The 22,710-nt window shown below is 37.5% G+C and overlaps 1 protein-coding gene across 2 annotated transcripts in view; it reads left to right on the top strand.

Moving 5' to 3' along the window:
* CTSS (cathepsin S) overlaps positions 1-19,288 on the top strand; it is a gene marked incomplete at both ends in the record, with an annotated part of 28,128 nt that extends 8,840 nt beyond the window's left edge. For both annotated transcript variants that reach the window (XM_079696647.1, XM_079696648.1), the window contains 3 exons: positions 229-394; positions 1,267-1,369; positions 19,189-19,288. In XM_079696647.1, coding sequence (XP_079552773.1) covers positions 229-394; positions 1,267-1,369; positions 19,189-19,288 — 369 coding nt within the window. The remainder of the gene's footprint in view (positions 1-228; positions 395-1,266; positions 1,370-19,188) is intronic.
* Positions 19,289-22,710: the final 3,422 nt, after the last annotated feature.

Here is a 22,710-nt window from a genome sequence, read left to right as displayed (position 1 = left end):
TTTAAAGCAATAGAATGGTTCTGTATTTCCTCTTTTATTGGTGAAACATAGAACTATTAGGGTTTGGAAGATTTTATGTTTCTTTCTTCAAAAGGAAGAAGCAGCCTTAGACACTTGAAAAGACTAAATGAGGAAAGAAAGCATATTTGAAATCCAGACTTAAGATACTGTCGATTTATAAAGGAAGTTGAAGTATACTTCTTTATCTGATTTATCCTTTTCCCACAGGATGAAAAGTGCCAGTATGATGCAAAAAATCGAGCTGCCACTTGTTCAAGGTATATTGAACTTCCCTTCGGCAGTGAAGATGCCTTAAAAGAAGCTGTGGCCAACAAAGGACCTGTGTCTGTTGCTATAGATGCACGCCATTCTTCTTTCTTCCTCTACAGAAGTGGTAAAAATCCAGACATGTTATCCTCGTGCTTTTTACTGCCCTTGCACCATAAGAAAGAATATTCTTCTTCCCCATCACTATGCCTCTGGATGCTTAGATTAGGTTAAATGGAATCCTCCACCTCATATCATTTCATATACATATTTTTATACCCAGTTCTAATTAGTAAAGTAACAGTTGTCAAAATTTACTAAGAGTACAGGCCAGGTACTATGCTAAATTCTTTCTGTGCATTATCTCATTTAATCCTTACAATAGCCCTATTTTACAGATGAAAAAATTAAGTCTTAGGTTAACTTGCCTAAAGTCATACAGTCTGCAAGTGGTCAGCTGGAATTAGAAACCGTGCTGCCTGACTCCAGAGCCTGAGCTCCTAGCTGCTGTAGGCGCTGTGGTACAACACAGTAGTGTACAAGGAGGGTGCCCACTAAGGGTAGAGCGTTGTATTAGACAAACTAGAAGGTTATCATCTTTTTTTTTTTCAAACCTCACCTTAAAGATCATTTAATTTAGTAAAGGATGAAAATGTATAGAACAAACAATTTAGGAATATATACATAGAAATACAACAATATAAGTTAAAAAATAATTAGAAAATGTGTCAGTTCATCAAAGAAGATTTCTGAGGGAGCTGTGATTAGACTGATGCCAAACTTGGCTAAACAAACAAACAGACAAACAAAACAACAACAACAAAAAAACCCTGACAAATACAGCATTGATGGCAAAGAATCATGAACTCTAAATAGTTTAAATGTGAGAGTATATGTTCCTGACATATACCGAAAACAGTCTAATAAAATAGCATTTTCAAATGTCCTTCATTGCCACACATCACTTACTCTTTTTCTCTACCCATATTTTATTCTCAGGTGTCTACTATGATCCCTTGTGTACTCAGACTGTGAATCATGGTGTACTGGTGATTGGCTATGGTAACCTTAACGGGAGAGACTACTGGCTTGTGAAAAACAGGTACTCACACTTGAATGTATATTTAAGTAAAATCAGGAATTTGAGGGAGCCTCAACCATTGCTTTCTTGTGATTATGGTCATCATGATATTGAAAATGGTGAATATTTATAGCTTCTTATAAAGTGACATTTTAAATTACTCAGAATTCTTCACTTCCTATTCTGTGGTCAGCTCTTGGTTTTCATGATTTATCTTCTACAATACTTCTCTGATCATTCCTTGTTGGTCTCCTTTATGAATACCCATTCCTCTGCTTAGCCCCCAGTTGTTGGTCTTTCCTCCAGGGCTCCATCCTCTGCCCATTACTCTTCTTATTCTACATCCTTCTTGGATACAGTCATTCCATTCTTATGATTTCAGCTATAACTATATGCTGATGGCTTTCAAATCTCTAGCTCTAGCTCTGACCTCTGCCCTGAACTTCAGATTTATTTATCAGGACACATGCACTTCCATGTATCTTAGTTTCTCCAAACTCAGCATGTCCAGGGAACCCGGTGCCCTCCCTACCATTTTGTTCCTTCTCAGAACTTCCCATCTCACTAAAAGGCAACGCCACACAACATAGTTACCCAATTAGATACTATGGATTTGTCTTAGATCCTCCAGACCCAATCAAGCAACAAGTCGAACTAATTTTACCTCATATCTGTCCTTGATTTTGCCCCCTCTCCATTTCTTCTATTATTGTTCTAGTTGAGACATCTCTTGCCTGGACTCTCCCTGTAACCATCTAACTGGTCTCCTTTACTCTTTCTTTTTCTTTTTTAATTAAAAAAAATTTAAATTATTTTACACAATTTTTAAAGGTTACTTTACATTTACAGTTATTACAAAATATTGGCTATATTCCCTGGCTTGTACAATACACCCTTGAGCCTATCTTACACCCAATACTTAGTACCGCCCACTCCCCCACCCTGCCACTGGTAACCACTACTTTGTTCTCTATATCTGTGAGTCTGCTTCTTTTATATTATACTCACTAGTTTATTGTATTTTTTAGATTCTACATATAAGCAATATCGTACAGTATTTATTTTTCTGTCTGCCTTATTTCATTTAGCATAATGTCCTCCAAGTCCATCCATGTTGCTGCAAATGGCAAAATTTTCCTTCTTTTTTATGGCTGAATGGTATTCCATTATATATATACCACATCTTCTTTATCCATTCATCTGTTGATGGACACTTAGGTTGTTTCCATGTCTTGGCTGTTATAAATAATGCTGCTATTAACATTTGGGTGCATGTATCTTTTTGAATTAGTGTTTTTGTTTTTTTTGGATGTATACCCAGGTCTCCTTTACTCTTAAATCTGTCTTTTATACTGCTTCCAATCTGGTTTGTCTAAAATATAAGTCTGGGCTTATACCTCTTATACTTAGTACCATTCATTGTGAGATGAATGTTCCCTAGTAGAAAAGATGAGTTGCCTATGTCTGGTCCCTACCTGCCTTGCCAGCCTCAACTCCTGGCACTTGTCTCACATTTTTCATTCTAGTTATATTGAAACATACACAGTTATAGTTCCCATACATATCATTTTACCTTTAATATCTTCATATCTTGGTTATGCTGGCCCCTCTGCCTGAAACATCCTTTCTCCTCACTTGGTTTATTCCTCCTTTCCCTTCAAAACCAGCTCAGGCATTATCTATACCAGAAAGTTTTCCCTAAATTCTTGGGCTAGGCAAAATGTCTTTTTTTCTATGTTCCTAAAATATCCTATGCATACTGGAATATTTTACACATTATATTTAAATTGTATGTTCACCTAACTGTCACTCCAATATTCTGTATGTGCCTTTGGGGCAGAGATTATGTCTTGTCTTTGAATCCTCATCACAGTATGTGGCACCTAACAGCCCCTCAATACATGAATTAGCTGACATCCATAAAACCCATAAACAAAAGTAATGTAGCTTTCAGAGGGAAAAAAAAGAGGAAATATGAAGAGATGAGACTTAAACGTGTCTCCTTGTATTAGTTCCCAAGTTTCTCCTTGTATTAGTTTTCCAGGGCTCCCATAACAAAATATCACAAGCTGAGTGGCTTAAACAACAGAAATTTATTGTCTCACAGTTCTAGAGACTAGAAGTCGGAAGGGCTGTGACTTTCCTCCAGCTCCTGAAGTTTTGCTGGCAATCTTTGGCTTTCCTTGGCTTGTAGAAGCATCACCTGATCTCTGCCTTCATTTCCACATGACATTCTCCCTGGTGCATGTGTATTTCTGTCCAATGTTCTCTTTTTATAAGACCGGTCATATTGGATTAGGGCCCACCCTAATGACCTGTTCTTGGCTAATTATATCTGCATGGCTTCTATTTCCAAATAATGTCACATTCTGAAGTACTGGGGGTTAGGGTTCCAACATATTAATTTGGAAGGGACACAATTCAACCCATAACCCCCCTCAAATCTTTACTGGAAGTACCTAGTCTACAGATCATAAATAAACAAACAAAAAGGTACTTTCCTATCTTTTTCATGTTGTGGCCCACAAAGATGATAATATTTGCATGGCCCATTGGGAAAGTAGTTGAGGTGATTAATATCTTGGTTCATTTATAACCCATTCACAGTACTGATCAGCTTGGGTCTAGACCAGTGATAACTTTTTTAAATGGAGCAATACTTTCACTTATATATATATCTTGTTTACTCCCTACAGTAGGTATTGTAAATTCTCTTCTCTATTGAAGTTTCTTCTTGAAGATTATATATCTTTTAGGGTTTTAATTCAAAACCTCTTCTTAGCACTTACTAATTTAACAAGCATTTTCTAGGCATCTACAATGTGACAGACATTATCTAGGCCTTGGAAATACAAAAATTAATGAGAAATCATCCTATCCTGTAAGGGCTCACAGTCCACTTGGGAACTAGATGTATTTTTAAGCAATAAAATACAACACATAATGGTATAATATGTCTAAATGGCTATGGGGCCATAGAGGAGATGCCCAACTGCCTAAAGCTCCAGAGAGAAGGCACTACTTGCAACAAGTTTTCAGATGAAAGGAACTGCTCATGTGTTGGAGGAGGGAAGTAAGTTGCCCAATGACCCAAAAAGGATATGCAATGGCACAGAAATGTGAGAGACTTCTCTGCTTTATAAACTCTCTACTGCATTTAGTTCTATGACATCTGTGACATATCACTCTCCTGGCTTGTTTTGCTATATCAGCTTTAGCCTCATTTCTTAGGTTATTTTCTTCCACCTGTCCCTTACACTCTAGTTCTAGCCATGCCAAAGCAAGCTCCTCTGACCCTTGAGCTTCATCTATCACTATTATGTGCATGATACCCAGTTCACAATTTCTAAAAATTACCTTTCTACTAAGCAACAGACTTCTATGTCCAACTTCCAACTTTAGCTCTACTTTAAAAATCAAAATTCCCCACCCACCTGCCCTACTTCCACTTACAACACACACACACACACACACAAACACACACACACACACACACACATTCTCTCTCTCTCTCTCTCTCTCTCTCTCACTCAACAAATCTAAAATCAAATTCCCCCTCTCCCTATCTCAACTTGCCCTAAATCCCCCATCCATGAAAATGATTTCAGAGTAAGTTCAATGGAAAATTATTCTCTATTTTGAGTAATACATCATCATCTTCAGATCATCAAAGCCTTGGTATCATCTTGGGCTCTTCCTTCTCTCCCTAAACCCACACAGCCCTGTCCTTTAGGCCTCTGAATCATACTTTATATGTATTTTCTCTTTTCCATTCCTAATGACATTAATTCAGATTCTCTTCCCACCCAGCTATGGAAGTATCTTCTTAAAATATGTATCATCCAAACCCAAGGTCAAAATTCTAAACAGTCTACCATTTTCATCAAAATAAAGTCCAAACTCCTGGCCAGGCGTTCAAGGGTCTCCACTAGGTAGCTTCCAACATAGCCTTTTACACTTTTCTTCCACTATATTCTCATGTACCCATACTCACACTCTGGCCACAGCAAACTACTTTCTCAGAATTCTTTAAGTTTAGAGACACTTAGCTATTTCTTTTTTCTTCTATTTTTTCTAATGATATTTTCTTTATTTAATTAATTAATTTTTGGCTGCATTGGGTCTTCGTTGCTGTGCACGGGCTTTCTCTAGTTGCAGCGAGCAGGGGCTACTTTTTGTTGTGGTGCACGGGCTTCTCATTGTGGTGGCTTCTTGTTGTGGAGCATGGGCTCTAGGCGCAGGCTTCAGTAGTGTGGCACAAGGGCTCAGTAGTTGTGGCTCGTGGGCTCTAGAGCGCAGGTTCAATAGTTGTGGCACACGGGCTTAGTTGCTCCAAGGCATGTGGGATCTTCCCAGACCAGGGCTCGAACCCGCGTCCCCTGCGTTGACAGGCATTGCACCACCAGGGAAGCCCTACTTAGCTATTTCTAATTTGTTACTTGTGCCGTTTCATCTTTCTGAAATGCCCTTAAAGCCCATTGCTCCCTACAGAAACCCCACTGTCTGTGGTGAAATGGGCACCCTTATACATTCTGGTGGAAGAGTAAAGTTTTACAGTCCTTCTTGAAAGCAGTTTGATAATATGAATAAAGAACTTTTTAAGTGTTCATATTCTTCATCCAATTATTTCCATTTCTTGTAATCTATATGAAGAAAATAATCCTAATTTGGGGCAAACTTCACACCTGACTTGTGTAAATTGTAGCATTCTTCTCCTTTAATAGTGAAAACTAGTAAGCAACCAAAAATGCCTAACAATAGAAATAGTGTTAAATAAATTATGAGATAATCAGTCCATGTGTTAGAAATTATGTTTATTCAGACCATTATTAATAACCTAATAAAATACTTGGAATATATGTTTAAATGAAAAAATACATATAAATACAACATTTATATACAGTATAAGTATTAAGTTTAAAATAGTATACACCATTTCCCTGATATATGTTATACTAAAGGACCAGAAGGAATTATACCAAATGTTAATAATGGTTGTCTTTGGGACCTCCCTGTCAGTCCAGTGGTTAAGACTCCGCACTTCCACTCTTCCACTGCAGGGGGCATGGGTTTGATCCCTGGTCAGGGAACAAAGATCCCACATGCCACAGCTTGGCCAAAAAAAAAAAAAAATCTAGGATCCCACCTGCCCCACGGCACAGAAAAAACAAAACAAAACAAAACAAAAAAAAACAAAGGTTGTCTTTGTCTGCCTATACATATTTTCAAAATTGTCTTTAACAAACCACTTATTACTTTTAAAATTAAAAAAAACTTAAAAATCCGTAAAATATCATTAAAATCCTATTCATTCTTCAAAAAAAACCTACCTCAAATGCTCTCTCTTCCATACCCCATTCATTTACTCAGAATTGTTTCTCTAACTTCTAAGCTTTAGCAATGCTTTATAAATTCTATTATAGCATTTAACAAATTGTACCTTCTGTTATAGCTATTTTTATAAATCATGTTCCATTCACTAAAATATAAACTCCTCAAAGGTAGAACAGTCTCTTGTTCATTTTTGTGTCTTTGTTCATACATTGATTCAACAAACATATATTAGTACCTATCATGTGCCAAGCACAGTGCTAAGCAATGAAAGATACAGCCTTCCTATCATCCTTCAAGATACTCATAGTTTAGTACGTAGAGTCAAGGAAACAGGTGTGTGCATGTACAGACCATCGCAATAGAATGTAATAAATGCTAAGATGGAGGTATGCATCCGTTGCAGTGGAAGCACAGAATAAGAGTACCTGGCATAGTCTGGGGAGTCTGGGAGGGCCTTTTAGCCAGATTATTTGATTGAATCTTGAAGGATGAGAAAGAAATAACCAGATGAAAAAGGGCAATCAGAACAGAGGAAGGTAAATGTGCCAAAGTCTAGAACTGAGAGAAAGTAAATGAGTTAAGGGAACTGCATGTTCTTTTATAAAGGTAGTAGTATAAGAAGCCTGTTAGAGAGAGATGTGAGATAGGAAGGGAACAAATTATGAACGACCACAGCGATTCTGGCACTAAATCCCAGCAAGGACAGATTGGATATGGTCATGAATTTCAGGCTCCACAGAGGTTGACTCAAGCAAAACCCTCTTATATTATCAAACTTGCTCTTAATGATCTCTTAAAAGGTTAGATTCTATGTCATTCCAGTGCTACCAAGTTAACCTTAAGTAAAAGAATGTGGAGTCCTCCTCTATTTGGCTTCTTCTTTCTTATCTTCCTTTTGTTTACACTTAAACTTTTTGGTATATATATAACACTGATCCAATGTCCCTGAATTTTTCTCCCTTTCTGGACATGGGTATTTAGCTTCTTTTTATAATACAGTATAGCATAGCAAGTAAAAGCATTTACTTTGAAGCCAGGCAGAACTTGCTTAGAATCCTAGCTCCTTTACTGTCCGTGTGACCTTAGGCAGGTTATTTAATATCTTTAACTTTCAATTCTCCCATTTGTAAAATGGGAATAATAGTTTCAAGATTACTATAAGGATTTAACAAGATCATGTATGTAAAATACTTAGCACATAGTGTCTGGCACATAATATGTCCAATAAATCATAGTTATTATTTTTATTATTATTCCTCCTTTGAAGCTCTATAAAGAGAATACAGTCTAATGCAGAAAACTATGCCCTTAGTAACATCCCAACCGTAAATGCAGCTAGAAGTTTTACAGAATGCTTTCAGAATGTCTAGCATATAGGCAAATGATTTAATACCAAGCATAACTGAGTAAAAATTATTTTATGGGGACCAAAATAATGCAGAATACCTTATTATACAACCCTCTGATGGTTTGACTTAATTCAGAAATAAAACTAGATCATCTAAGTGAGGAATGATGAACTACATATTTTTCAGGGACTTCTCCCTAAATATTAGGCAGTAGAGATTTTGAGGTTAAACTATCTGAGAAGATCCTTAAGTATTTGGATAGTCTATGTTTCAGTGATGGGCAGATCTATAAATCTAGAAAACTAGCTGAGCTAGAGATACAACTGCTATGTACTTAGAAAAGTTTAGGAGCCTAAACTTTGTCAGAAGGCCACCCCAGTCTAAGGGACTGCCCACAAGATGGGCCAAGATTCTCTTTGCGAAAAAAAGGGAGGAGTTTAATTTAACATACAGATCAATGAGTAATGCAGGCTCCACAGTTACTGGGCATGAGACAACTTTGGCCTGAGGAAAAACTATTAAAGGTATTAACTATGTGCTCATTAGAACCTTAAAGACACACACACACACACGCATGCATGCACACACACATACACACCCATGCATGCAAACACACACACCAAAAAACTAAGTAAGCACCCAGGACACCTTTAAGCAATATCTGGTGAACTCTCTAAAATAAACAGTTGCGAAATAGGTGGGCCTCTAGGTCATGCGGTAAGTTGATGGATTGGGTTGGGAGTGGGTACAGAAATGACTCTTCTTCATCCATAAGTGGCATTAAGTTATTAAAATATAAGTTAGAAGAAAGAACATATTCCATTTTCCTTCACTGAAAACTGTTGAATGATCTTTCAAGAGAGCCGGATTTTTTTTTTTTTTTTTTTTTTTTTTTTTTTTTTTTGCTGCGTTGGGTCTTTGTTGCTGCACGCGGGCTTTTCTCTAGTTGTGGCGAGCAGGAGCTACTCTTCATTGGGGTGAGCGGGCTTCTCATTGCGGTGGCTTCTCTTGTTGTGGAGCACAGGCTCTAGGCGCGCGGGCTTCAGCAGTTGTAGCACGTGGGCTCAGTAGTTGTGGTTCACGGGCTCTAGAGCGCAGTCTCAGTAGTTGTGGCGCACGGGCTTAGTTGCTTGGCGGCATGTGGGATCTTACCGGACCAGGGCTGGAACCTGTGTCCCCTGCATTGCTAGGTGGATTCTTTTTTTTTTTCAATTTTTAAATTTAATTGTATTTATTTTTTTATACAGCAGGTTCTTAATAGCCATCAGTTTTATACACATCAGTGTATACATGTCAATCCCAATCACCCAATTCATCACACCACCACCACCACCCCCCACCGCTTTCCCCCCTTGGTGTCCATACGTTTGTTCTCTACATCTGTGTCTCAACTTCTGCTCTGCAAACCAGTTCATCTGTATCATTTTTCTAGGTTCCACATACATGTGTTAATATACGGTATTTGTTCTTCTCTTTCTGACTTACTTCACTCTGTATGACAGTCTTTAGATCCATCCACGTCTCAACAAATGACCCAATTTCGTTCCTTTTTATGGCTGAGTAATATTCCATTGTTTATATGTACCACATCTTCTTTATCTGTTCATCTGTTGATGGGCATCTAGGTTGCTTCCATGACCTGACTATTGTAAATAGTGCTGCAATGAACATTGGGGTGCATGTGTCTTTTTGAATTATGGTTTTCTCTGGGTATATGCCCAGTAGTGGGATTGCTGGATCATATGGTGATTCAATTTTTAGTTTTTTAAGGAACCTCCATGCTGTTCTCCATAGTAGCTGTATCAATTTACATTCCCACCACCAGTGCAAGAAGGTTCCCTTTTCTCCACACCCTCTCCAGCATTTGTTGTTTGTAGATTTTCTGATGATGCCCATTCTAACTGGTGTGAGGTGATACCTCATTGTAGTTTTGATTTGCATTTCTCTAATAATTAGTGATGTTGAGCAGGTTTTCATGTGCTTCCTGGCCATCTGTATGTCTTCTTTGGTGAAATATCTATTTAGCTCTTCTGCCCATTTTTGGATTGGGTTGTTTGTTTTTTTAATATTGAGCTGCATGTGCTGTTTATATATTTTGGAGATAAATGCTTTGTCCGTTGATTCGTTTGCAAATATTTTCTCCCATTCTGAGGGTTGTCTTTTTGTCTTGTTTATGGTTTCCTTTCCTGTACAAAAGCTTTGAAGTTTCATTAGGTCCCATTTGTTTATTTTTGTTTTTATTTCCATTACTTTAGGAGGTGGACCAAAAAAGATCTTGCTGTGATTTATGTCAAAGAGTGTTCTTCCTATGTTTTCCGCTAAGAGTTTTATAGTGTCCAGTCTTACATTTAGGTCTCTAATCCATTTTGAGTTTATTTTTGTGTATGGTGTTAGGGAGTGTCCTAATTTCATTCTTTACATGTAGCTGTCCAGTTGTCCCAGCACCACTTATTGAAGAGACTGTCTTTTCTCCATTGTATATCCTTGCTTCCTTTGTCATAGATTAGTTGACCATAGGTGCATGGGTTTATCTCTGGGCTTTCTATCCTGTTCCATTGATCTATATTTCTGTTTTTGTGCCAGTACCATATTGTCTTGGTTACTGTAGCTTTGTAGTATAGTCTGAAGTCAGGGAGTCTGATTCCTCCGGCTCCATTTTTTTCCCTCAAGACTGCTTTGGCTATTTGGGGTCTTTTGTGTCTCCATACAAATTTTAAGACTTTTTGTTCTAGTTCCATAAAAAATGCCATTGGTAATTTGATAGGGATTGCATTGAATGTGTAGATTGCTTTGGGTAGTATAGTCATTTTCACAATATTGATTCTTCCAATCCAAGAACATGGCATATCTCTCCATCTGTTGGTATCATCTTTAATTTCTTTCATCAGTGTCTTATAGTTTTCTGCAAACAGGTCTTTTGTCTCCCTAGGTAGGTTTATTCCTAGGTATTTTATTCTTTTTGTTGCAATGGTAAATGGGAGTGTTTCCTTAATTTCTCTTTCAGATTTTTCATCATTAGTGTATAGGAATGCAAGAGATTTCTGTGCATTAATTTTATATCCTGCAACTTTACCAAATTCATTGATTAGCTCTAGTAGTTTTCTGGTGGCATCTTTAGGATTCTCTATGTATAGTATCATGTCATCTGCAAACAGTGACAGTTTTACTTCTTCTTTTCCAATTTGTATTCCTTTTGTTTCTTTTTCTTATCTGATTGCCATGGCTAGGACTTCCAAAACTATGTTGAATAATAGTGGTGAGAGTGGACATCCTTGTCTCGTTCCTGATCTTAGAGGCAATGTTTTCAGTTTTTCACCATTGAGAATGATGTTTGGTGTGGGTTTGTTGTATATGGCCTTTTTTATGTTGAGGTAGGTTCCCTCTATGCCCACTTTCTGGAGAGTTTTTTTCATAAATCGGTGTTGAATTTTGTCAAAAGCTTTTTCTGCATCTATTGAGATGATCATATGGTTTTTATTCTTCAATTTGTTAATATGGTGTATCACATTGATTGATTTGCATATATTGAAGAATCCTTGCATCCCTGGGATAAATCCCACTTGATCATGGTGTATGATCCTTTTAATGTGTTGTTGGATTCTGTTTGCTAGTATTTTGTTGCGGATTTCTGCATCTATATTCATCAGTGATATTGTTCTGTAATTTTCTTTTCTTGTAGTATCTTTGTCTGGTTTTGGTATCAGGGTGATGGTGGTCTCATAGAATGAGTTTGGGAGTATTTCTTCCTCCACAATTTTTTGGAAGAGTTTGAGAAGGATGGTTGTTAGCTTGTCTCTAAATGTTTGATAGAATTCACCTGTGAAGCCATCTGGTCCTGGACTTTTGTTTGTTGGAAGATTTTTAATCACAGTTTCAATTTCACTACTTGTGATTTGTCTCTTCATATTTTCTATTTCTTCCTGGTTCAGTCTTGGAAGGTTATACCTTTCTAAGAATTGGTCCATATCTTCCAGGTTGTCCATTTTATTGACATAGAGTTGCTTGTAGTAGTGTCTTAGGTTGCTTTGTATTTCTGTGGTGTCTGTTGTAACTTCTCCTTTTTCATTTCTAAGTTTACTGATTTGAGTCCTCTCCCTCTTTTTCTTGATGAGTCTGGCTAATGGTTTGTCAATTTTGTTTATCTTCTCAAAGAACCAGCTTTTAGTTTTATTGATCTTTGTTATTGTTTTCTTTGTTTCTATTTCATTTATTTCTGCTCTGATCTTTATGATTTCTTTCCTTCTGCTATCTTTGTGTTTTGTTTGTTCTTCTTTCTCTAGTTCCTTTAGGTGTAAGGTTAGATTGTTTATTTGAGGTTTTTCTTGTTTCTTGTATAGCTATAAATTTTCCTCTTAGAAGTGCTCTTGATGCATCCCATAGGTTTTGGATCATCGTGTTTTCATTGTCATTTGTCTCTAGGTATTTTTTGATTTCCTCTTTGATTTCTTCAGTGATCTCTTGGTTATTTAGTAACATATTGTTTAGCCTCCATGTGTTTGTGTTTCTTACGTTTTTTTCCCCTGTAATTAATTTCTAATCTCATAGTGTTGTGGTCAGAAAAGATACTTCATATGATTTCAATTTTCTTAAATTTACTGAGGCTTTGGTGACCCAAGATGTGATCTATCCTGGAGAATGTTCCATGCACACTTGAGAAGAAAGTGTAATCTGCTGTTTTTGGATGGAATGTCCTATAAATATCAATTAAAACTACCTGGTCTATTGTGTCATTTAAAGCTTGTGTTTCCTTATTTATTTTCATTTTGGATGATCTGTCCATTGGTGTAAGTGAGGTGTTAAAGTCCCCCACTATTATTGTGTTACTGTCGATTTCCTCTTTTAGAGCTGTTAGCAGTTGTCTTATGTATTGAGGTGCTCCTATGTTGGGTGCATATATATTTATAATTGTTATATTTTCTTCTTGGATTGATCCCTTGATCATTATGTAGTGTCCTTCCTTGTCTCTTGTAACGTTCTTTATTTTAAAGTCTATTTTATCTGATATGAGTATTGCTACTCCAGCTTTCTTTTGATTTCCATTTGCATGGAATATCTTTTTCCATCCCCTCACTTTCAGTCTGTATGTGTCCCTAGGTCTGAAGTGGGTCTCTTGTAGACAGCATATAGATGGTTCTTGTTTTTGTATCCATTCAGCAAGCCTGTGTCTTTTGGTTGGAGCATTTAATCCATTCACGTTTAAGGTAATTATTGATAGGTATGTTCCTATGACCATTTTCTTAATTGTTTTGGGTTTGTTTTTGTAGGTCCTTTTCTTCTCTTGTGTTTCCCACTTAGAGAAGTTCCTTTAGCATTTGTTGTAGAGCTGGTTTGGTGGTGCTGAATTCTCTTAGCTTTTGCTTGTCTGTAAAGCTTTTGATTTCTCCTTCGAATCTGAATGAGATCCTTGCCGGGTAGAGTAATCTTGGTTGTAGTTTCTTCCCCTTCATCACTTTCAATATGTCATGCCACTCCCTTCTGGCTTGTAGAGTTTCTGCTGAGAAATCAGCTGTTAACCTTATGGGAGTTCCCTTGTATGTTATTTGTCATTTTTCCCTTGCTGCTTTCAATAATTTTTCTTTGTCTTTAATTTTTGCCAATTTGATTACTATGTGTCTTGCCATGTTTCTCCTTGGGTTTATCCTGTATGGGACTCACTGCGCTTCCTGGACTTGGGTGGCTATTTCCTTTCCCATGTTAGGGAAGTTTTCAACTATAATCTCTTCAAATATTTTCTTGGGTCCTTTCTCTCTCTCTTCTCCTTCTGGGACCCCTATAATGCGAATGTTGTTGCATTTAATGTTGTCCCAGAGGTCTCTTAGGCTGTCTTCATTTCTTTTCATTCTTTTTTCTTTATTCTGTTCCGCAGCAGTGAATTCCACCATTCTGCCTTCCAGGTCACTTATCCGTTCTTCTGCCTCAGTTATTCTGCTATTGATTCCTTCTAGTGTAGTTTTCATTTCAGCTACTGTATTGTTCATCTCTGTTTGTTTGTTCTTTAATTCTTCTAGGCCTTTGTTAAACATTTCTTGCATCTTCTCAATCTTTGCCTCCATTCTTTTTCCGCGGTCCTGGATCATCTTCACTATCATTATTCTGAATTCTTTTTCTGGAAGTTTGCCTATCTCCACTTCATTTAGTTGTTTTTCTGGGGTTTTATCTTGTTCCTTCATTTGGTACATAGCCCTCTGCCTTTTCATCTTGTCTATCTTTCTGTGAATGTGATTTTTGTTCCACAGGCTGCAGGATTGTAGTTCTTCTTGCTTCTGCTCGCCCTGTAGCCTACTAGTGTTGGAGGGTCTCCTGCAGAGGCAGGGGGTGGCTGTGGCTCACTGCAGGGACAAGGACACTGGCAGCAGAAGTTCTGGGAAGTACTCCTTGATGTGAGCCCTCCCAGAGTCTGGCAGGTGGATTCTTAACCACTGCGCCACCAAGGAAGCCTGAGCCTGATCTTAAAGTAGAGTTAGGGTAAATGTTTTATACTAAACATTATAGGAATTTATATTAAATTCATACATACTGACTCTTCTCCATGGAATTGAAGGCTGAAAAAAAGATGTAAAAAGAAAAAAAGTTATAGCCTAGTGGTTTTCCTTAGAGATTTCTCTATAAAGAGATTAAGAACGTGCATATTGGTTTATAACTCAGTACAGGTATTTATTACACCACTTCACTGAAATCACTCTTGCCTAGATTGCCACTCACTTCCATCTTGCCTCATTAAACAGTTTTCAAAATCTCACCTTACCTGTCCTTAACATTTAATATATAATTACTCTCTCCTTTCTGAAACACTCTTTATTTGACTTTCAGGGGACCACATTCTCCTGGTTTTCTTCCTGCTCTACTTACTTCTCAGTCTCCTGAGTTCCTTAGTTCCTTTTATTACTTCTTGCTTATAAATATTAGACTACCCCAGGCCTCAGTTCCCCCTCTCTCTAGGCTCACTCCTTAAGTAATCTCATTTAGTCTCATGGTTTTAAACACCAGGTATGTGCTGATGACTCTCACCTTTGTATCTTTAGCCCTAATCTCTCCCCTGAGCTCCAGATTCCATGTCCAGCAGTCTACCATCTGTGTGTCTATAGGTCTCTTTAACTTAACATGTTCAAAATAGAACTCTTGACTCCCTGCTACTGCCCCAACTTTCCCCATCTTAGTAAATGCCAACAGCACTTACCCCAGGCCAAAAAACAATGGAGCCATCTCTTCTTTCTTCATATGATAGCCTACATCTAAGCCATCAGCAAATCCTGTCATTTCTACCATCACTAATTATCCCAAACCTTATCACTTCTCAATATCTCTACTGTTACCACTCTAGTTCAAGCCACTGTCCATCTCTCTTTGTCTATTGTCAATCCTCTACACTGTAGCCAGAAGGAGCTTTTTAAAATCAGAAAGCAGATGTTATTACTCTTCTACTCCAAACCCTCTAATGGCTTTCCTTCACACTCAGAATAAGACCCACGTCTGTTAAAAGCAGGACATTATCTGGTTTCAGCCTGCCTCTCCAACCACCTCTCCAATTGCTTTCCCCTCTCTCACTGAGATCTAGGTACACTAGCCTGTTGTTGTTTCCCAGACACACTAAGCTTATTCCCAGCTCTTTTCCCAGAATTTTGCATCACTTGCACCTTCAGTTTACTTAGGTTTTTGCTCAAATATTTCCTCAGATAAGCATCCCCTGACTACACCATCTAAAATGTAGCCCTGGGGACTTCCCTAGTGGTCCAGTGGTTCGAACTCTGCACTTTCACTGCTGGGCCCTGGTTCAATCCCTGGTTGGGGAACTAAGATCCTGCAAGCCACACGGCATGGCCAAAAAATAAAATAAAATAAAATAAAATAAATAAAAAAATTTTTTTTAATGTAGCCCGGATTCCCAACACTCTGTATTCCCTTACTCTTTATTTTTCTTTATAGTGCTTATCATATCATATCATATTATGTACTTCTTTGTTTATTATATGTTTCCCATATAGAATGCATAGGCTTTAAAAAGACTTTGTCTACCTTGTTTACTTTCATAATCCTAACGCCTAGAATAGTGTCTGACACAGCCTAAGAAGTTCAAGGCTGCAATTTATTACAAAGGAAATTGGCATATATTTTAGAAAGAATATCTAATAAGTTAGTAGTCTATAATATGCAGGGAGAAGGTAGGGGGACAAACCATCTTGCTTTGTCGCTGACTAAGGGGTTTCCCAGGCCATAGGACTTTATTTTTAAAACCAAGACAATCCTAGGGAAAGTGGAACTGTTGGTCACCCTAGAAAAACACTACATACTTTTAAAGGGTATGGACTCCACTTGAGTCAAATCAGATGGACTTATACTCAGATAAGAACAAAAATAGCTACCTCTACTTGTTGAGCATTTACTACAAACACTGTGCAAGCACTTTAAATACATTTTCTCATTTAATTTTTAAGGTAATCTATGAGATAGGCATTTTATCCCCATAACACAGAATAGGAAACTCCTGATACTGAGAGAGTTAAGAAACTTGCCCAGAATTGAACAGTTTGAGTGAAAGGGCTATAGAGTTGATAAAAATAAACAACTTGGTAAGGACTGGAATGAGCATTTGGAACTGACCTTGAACAGTTCTGAAGACAAGAATTTGTCCTCAAATGTTTACTTAGCTTGAGATTTTTAATCAGCTGTATTTTTAAAAGACAGGTTAGCAGTACTCCGCCAAAAAAGAGGTCTGGGATCTACAAAGTTTGGGACAGTTGATCTTGTCCAGATACTGAGTGGGATCTGGGACTCCTAGCTCTCACTGACTGAGTTCATATTACTACTCCTAAGAGCCTCAATTCAACTTTCATTACCAGAACTTAAGTCTAAACTCAGCTTATCTAAAATGTTTTACCTTGTTTTTAGGCAGTGAAATAACTAGATAGTACGATATAGCAATATACTAATTATATAAGATCCTGGATGTTCTGGTTTGAATTTCATTCCCCATACTACCTCTCTCACAGGAAGATAGTATAAAAGTTACAGTAGGCTTTGGAATAAAACAACCCTAGATTTGAATGCTTGATTCACAATTAACCATCTGTGTGACTTTAGGCAAGCCACTTTACCTCTGCCAGTTTTTCTCTTTAGTAAAAAGAAGATAATACCTACCTCACAGGATGATGATTAAATGAGATAATATATGTTAAGCTGCTTAGCACAGAGAAAGTGCTCAATAAGTGGTGGCTATTGATATTAATAATAATAGCTTAGCCAGAATTTATTATTGCTTTTGCTTATCAAACCAGATACTAAAAAAGCACTGCATCCATTGATGAAAGGTGACAGCGGAGTTTGGATTTTATTCTCAAGGTGTTGGTGAGGCATTAAAGGATTTTGAGCAGGGGAGTGGCAATAAATGAAAGGAATCAAAAAAGGAGCCCAGGGAATTCCCTGGAGGTCCAGTGGTTAGGACTTGGCGCTTTCACTACTGAGGGCCCTGGTTCAATTGCTGGTCAATCCCATAAGACACTTGGTGCGGCCAAAAAAAAAAAAAGAAGGAGCCCATAAGAGAGTTTAAGAAAGAGTAACCAGAGAGAGAAGAGAAAATCAGGACACAGTAGTATCTTAAAGCCAAGAGAGAAGTGAGGTGAGAGTAGACAACTGTGTTAAATGCTACAAGAGAGAGAGAAATAAGACCGGAAGAGTCCAGTGAATGGCTGATACATAGAACATTTAAGGCCTATTGAAGCACCGTTATTTTAAATTATGCCACTTGTCTTCTTCCAGTAGTCCAGCATTTCTTAGTTTCTCCACTGCACGCAGAAACACAACCTTCCTTTGAGTCCTGAGCAAAAGTTTGCAATGGCTTCCCTCTGCCTATGGACTTAAACAAGTTCTTCAGTCTGCTGTTCTAAGCTCCGCACAATATGGCCCCAAACCAACTTTCTATCTTCTTTTCACACTACTCCCCTAAAGATGTTCAGTTTTCCCTTCAACTAAATTTCCTGATGCTCTCCAAATACAAACACAGTATTTCATGCTTTTATTTGTATACTAGTTATAGCACAATTCATACAGAATATGAATTCTGCCTCATATTATAATTATTTGTACACCTACAATTATAAAATCTCAGAATCATAAAAAAACTTCACAAGTCATTTCTCTTACAAGAATTTTGTCAATTTTTTCACTAGTATGTGAAAAATGGAGAAAAAAGAATATTTTGGTAAATCTTTCATAAATCTAAATTTATTTGTCTCAAAGGACTATACTTAAATTAGAGGTTATGTCCTCTTAAGTTTTGTTTTTGGTGTTAAACTGTCTTTTCTTTTACAATTTGATGGTGATAATAAAGGGTTTTGTTTTTTTTAATGTCTGTACTTGCTAACTTAAAAACTGGTAACTTGGGCTTCCCTGGTGCAGTGAGAGGCCCGCGTACCGCAAAAAAAAAAAAAAAAAAAACTGGTAACTTTATGTCAATCTGCAAAATTTTTTGAAATTCTCAAAGTCCATGAAATGAAAAAGTGAGGAACCATTGATCTCCTCTAACCCTTATCTGACCCATGAATTCCCCCTGCAACATCTCTGACAAGTTATGCACATCTCTAATTGAACACTTCCAGTGCCAGGGAGCTCATCTTTTCCCAAGGTAGCATATTCCATTTTTTACAGCTTTAACTATGAGCAAGTCTTACCTTATCTCAGCTCCACTTCCAGGTCAAAAAGGTGTTTGAGAGCTCTCCTTTTGAGAATCCCCTGCCCTGTGCCTTTTCCATAGTCGTCTCTCAAAAATCTTTCTTAATTGACACTCTCTAAAGAAATTGAAGTTTGACAGGGAATCATCACCTATGATCCCTATTATGCAAAAACAGTTAAAGATGGGGTCTTGGAAAGGATAATAAAACTCTTTCCCTGCAGAAATAGGAGGATTTAAAGGTTTAGGATGGACCTTATATTGTTTTCCTTAGGTATTAAATCTATTCATTAATATAGCATTAAAACCTACCAAACCATCGTTTGAAAATTGCCTAAAAGCCCTGGGGAAGTTATTATATTATTTTGTTCTAATTTTGTTTTACAGCTTTTCATATATAATCTCTTTAGGAGAAAAGCAATCTAAGAGATAAAAGTTGATAATGTGATTTGATTATATTCATTTGTAATTTTGTGTTACTTCTTTTTCTAAAGCTGGGGCCTCAACTTTGGTGACCAAGGATATATACGGATGGCAAGAAATAGTGGAAATCACTGTGGGATTGCTAGTTATCCCTCTTACCCAGAAATCTAGAGGACCTCTTTGTTTTATAACAATTCAAGAAAGAAGAAACACTTTCTCACAATTTAATTTTACCTGCTGTAACCAGTAGAAATGTGTGTCATGATCAATGTATATTTACTGTACTAACAGAAAATATAGTTTGATTCATCTACTTTTTTAACTTTGCAGATCTTGGGGAAAAGTTTGCTAAGTAAGTTAATAATGTACTATAGATATAACTGTACAAAAATTGGTCAACCTGAGATAATCTGTCATGTTTTTCATTGTCTTATTTTATTTGTCCTTTTAAGTCCCCTGATATCCTGCTGAACCTCGATGGCATATAGATGCTTAATAAATAACTGCCTTTTCAACTTTGTATCAATACCATGAGTCAGGAGACAGATGGGCCCCCGGGGCAAATGGTTTGAGTTCTTTCCTTGTGGACTGATACTCCGACATGGGAATAACAGGACAATTTAGAGAGGAGGCTGGGCCCTGCCCAGACAGAAGATAAAAGACCGCATATTTCTCATTCCTGAAGTCAGGAGACCTCCCGGACTACACATGCGCAGAAAGTCTCCTTGGAGGTCAAAAGGAGAGTGATGCCAAGTGGCCAAATCTACCCATAGGCCTCTTCGGTAGAAACCATCTTGGCTAAGAGATGTGCATGCACACATGGGAAAATCCTGAGCTATACCAAATTCAGACTTTGAACCAGGCAAATCAAAATGATTGGCCAAAGGAAACCTGGAAAGAATGCCCTATATAAGTGATTTAAACTGCCACCAGGGCACGACTTTTTCTGAGCCCGCTCGTGTGTCTATCCACAAGTACTGCACTTTTTTCTGCAAATAAATACTTGTTTCACCACTTTCCATCTTTGTGAGAATTCTTTTTCTGCAACGCCACAGGGCCCGGACCTTTCACTGACCACTGATCTAGTGCCTAGGATTTGGTGCTCTCACCGCCGCGACCCGACCTCAATCACTGGCCGGGAACCAAAACCCTGCTTCAAGCCGCTGCAGGCCGAGGCCACCCATACCATTCTTTTCTTATTCTTAGGTAACTATTATAATCTATCATGAGAATATAAATTGTAGTATGCTGGTGATATGCTATGACAACTTTTTTTCTTTTAATAGATCTTTAACGGAGCATCATTGCTTCACAATACTGTGTTAGTTTCTGTAGTACACCAAAATGAATCAGCCATATGCATACATATGTCCCCATATTCCCATTCTCTTGAACCTCCCTCCCACCCTCCCTATCCCACCCCTCTAGGACATCGCAAAGCACTGAGCTGATCTCCCTGTGCTATGCTGCTTCCCACTAGCTAACTATTTTACATTTGGTAGTGCATATATGTCGATGCTACTCTCACCTCGCCCCAGCTTCCCCCTCCCACCCCGTGTCCTCAAGTCCCTTATCTATGTCTATATCTTTATTCCTGCCCTGCAACTAGGTTCATCAGTACCATTTTTTTAATATTCCATATATATGCATTAGCATATGGTATTTGTTTTTCTATTTCTGACTTACTTTACTCTGTATGACAGACTCTAGGTCCATCCACCTCACTACAAATAACTCAATTTCATTTCTTTTTATGGCTGAGTAATATTCCTTTGTATATATGTGCCACATCTTCCTTATCCATTCATCTGTTGATGGACATTTAGGTTGGTTCCATGTCCTGGCTATTGTAAATAGTGCCGCAATGAACATTGGGGTGCATGTGTCTTTTTGAATTATGGTTTTCTCAGGGTATATGCCCAGTAGTGGGATTGCTGGGTCATATGGTAGTTCTCTTTTTAGTTTTTAAAGGAAGCTCCATACTGTTTTCCATAGAGGTTGTATCAATTTACATTCTCGCCAACAGTGCAGGAGGATTCCCTTTTCACCACACCCTTTCCAGCATTTATTGTTTCGAGATTTTTTGATAATGGCCATCTGACAGGCGTGAGGTGATACCTAATTATAGTTTTGAATTGCATTTCTCTAATAATTAGTGATGCTGAGCATCTTTTCATGTGCCTTTTGGCGATCTGTATGTCTTCCTTGGTGAAATGTCTATTTAGGTCTTCCACCCATTTTTTAATTGGATTGTTTGTTTTTTTGATATTGAGCTCCATGAGCTGTTTGTATATTTTGGAGATTAATCCTTTGTCTGTTGTTTCATTTGCAAATATTTTCTCCCATTCTGAGGGTTGTCTTTTGTCTTGTTTATGGTTTCCTTTGCTCTGCAAAAGCTTTTAAGTTTCATGAGGTCCCATTTGTTTATTTTTTGTTTTTATTTCCATTACTCTAGGAGGTGGGTCAAAAAAGATCTTGCTGTGATTTATGTCAAAGAGTGTTTTTTCTATGTTTTCCTCTAAGAGTTTTATAGTGTCCAGTCTTACATTTAGGTCTTTCATCCATATTGAGTTTATTTTTGTGTATGGTGTTAGGGAGTGTTCTAATTTCATTCTTTTACATATAGCTGTCCAGTTTTCCCAGCACCACTTATTGAAGAGGCTGTCTTTTCTCCATTGTATGTTCGTGCCTCCTTTGTCGTAAATTAGGTGACCATATGTGCATGGGTTTATCTCTGGGCATTCTATCCTGTACCACTGATCTATATTTCTGTTTCTGTGCCAGTACCATACTGTCTTGATTACTGTAGATTTGTGGTCTAGTTTGAAGTTGGGGAGACTGATTCCTCCAATTCCGTATTTCTTTCTCAAGGTTGCTTTGGCTATTCGGGGTCTTTTGTGTTTCCATACGAATTGTAAAACTTTTTGTTCTAATTCTGTGAAGAATACCAAAGAATTCTGTGAAGAATGCCATAGTTTGATAGGGATTGCATTGGGCAGTATAGTCATTTTCACAATACTGATTCTTCCAATCCAAGAACATGGTATATTTCTCCATCTGTTTATGTTAACTTTGATTTCTTTCATCAGTGTTTTATAGTTTTCTGAGAACAAGTCTTTCACTTCCTTAGGTGGGTTTATTCCTAGGTATTTTATTCTTTTTGTTGCGATGGTAAATGGGAGTGTTTCCTTAATTTCTCTTTCAGATTTTTCATCATTAGTGTATAGGAATACAAGAGATTTCTGTGCATTAATTTTGTATCCTGAAACCTTACCAAATTCATTGATTAGCTCTAGTAGTTTTCTGGTGGCATCTTTAGGATTTTCTATGTATAGTATCATGTCATCTGCAAACAGTGACAGTTTTATTTCTTTTCCAATTTGTATTCCTTTTATTTCTTTTTCTTCTCTGATTGCTGTGGCTAGGACTTACAAAACTATGTTGAATAAGAGTGGCAAGAGTGGACATCCTTGTCTTGTTCCTGATCTTAGTGGAAATGCTTTCAGTTTTTCACCATTGAGTATGATGCTTGCTGTGGGTTTGTCATATATGGCCTTTATTATGTTGAGGTAGGTTCCCTCTATGCCCATTTT

Source organism: Hyperoodon ampullatus (assembly GCF_949752795.1).
Source record: "Hyperoodon ampullatus genome assembly, chromosome: 2".
NCBI classification, from domain to species: domain Eukaryota; kingdom Metazoa; phylum Chordata; class Mammalia; order Artiodactyla; family Ziphiidae; genus Hyperoodon; species Hyperoodon ampullatus.
This window is presented reverse-complemented; position numbering and strand designations above follow the sequence as displayed.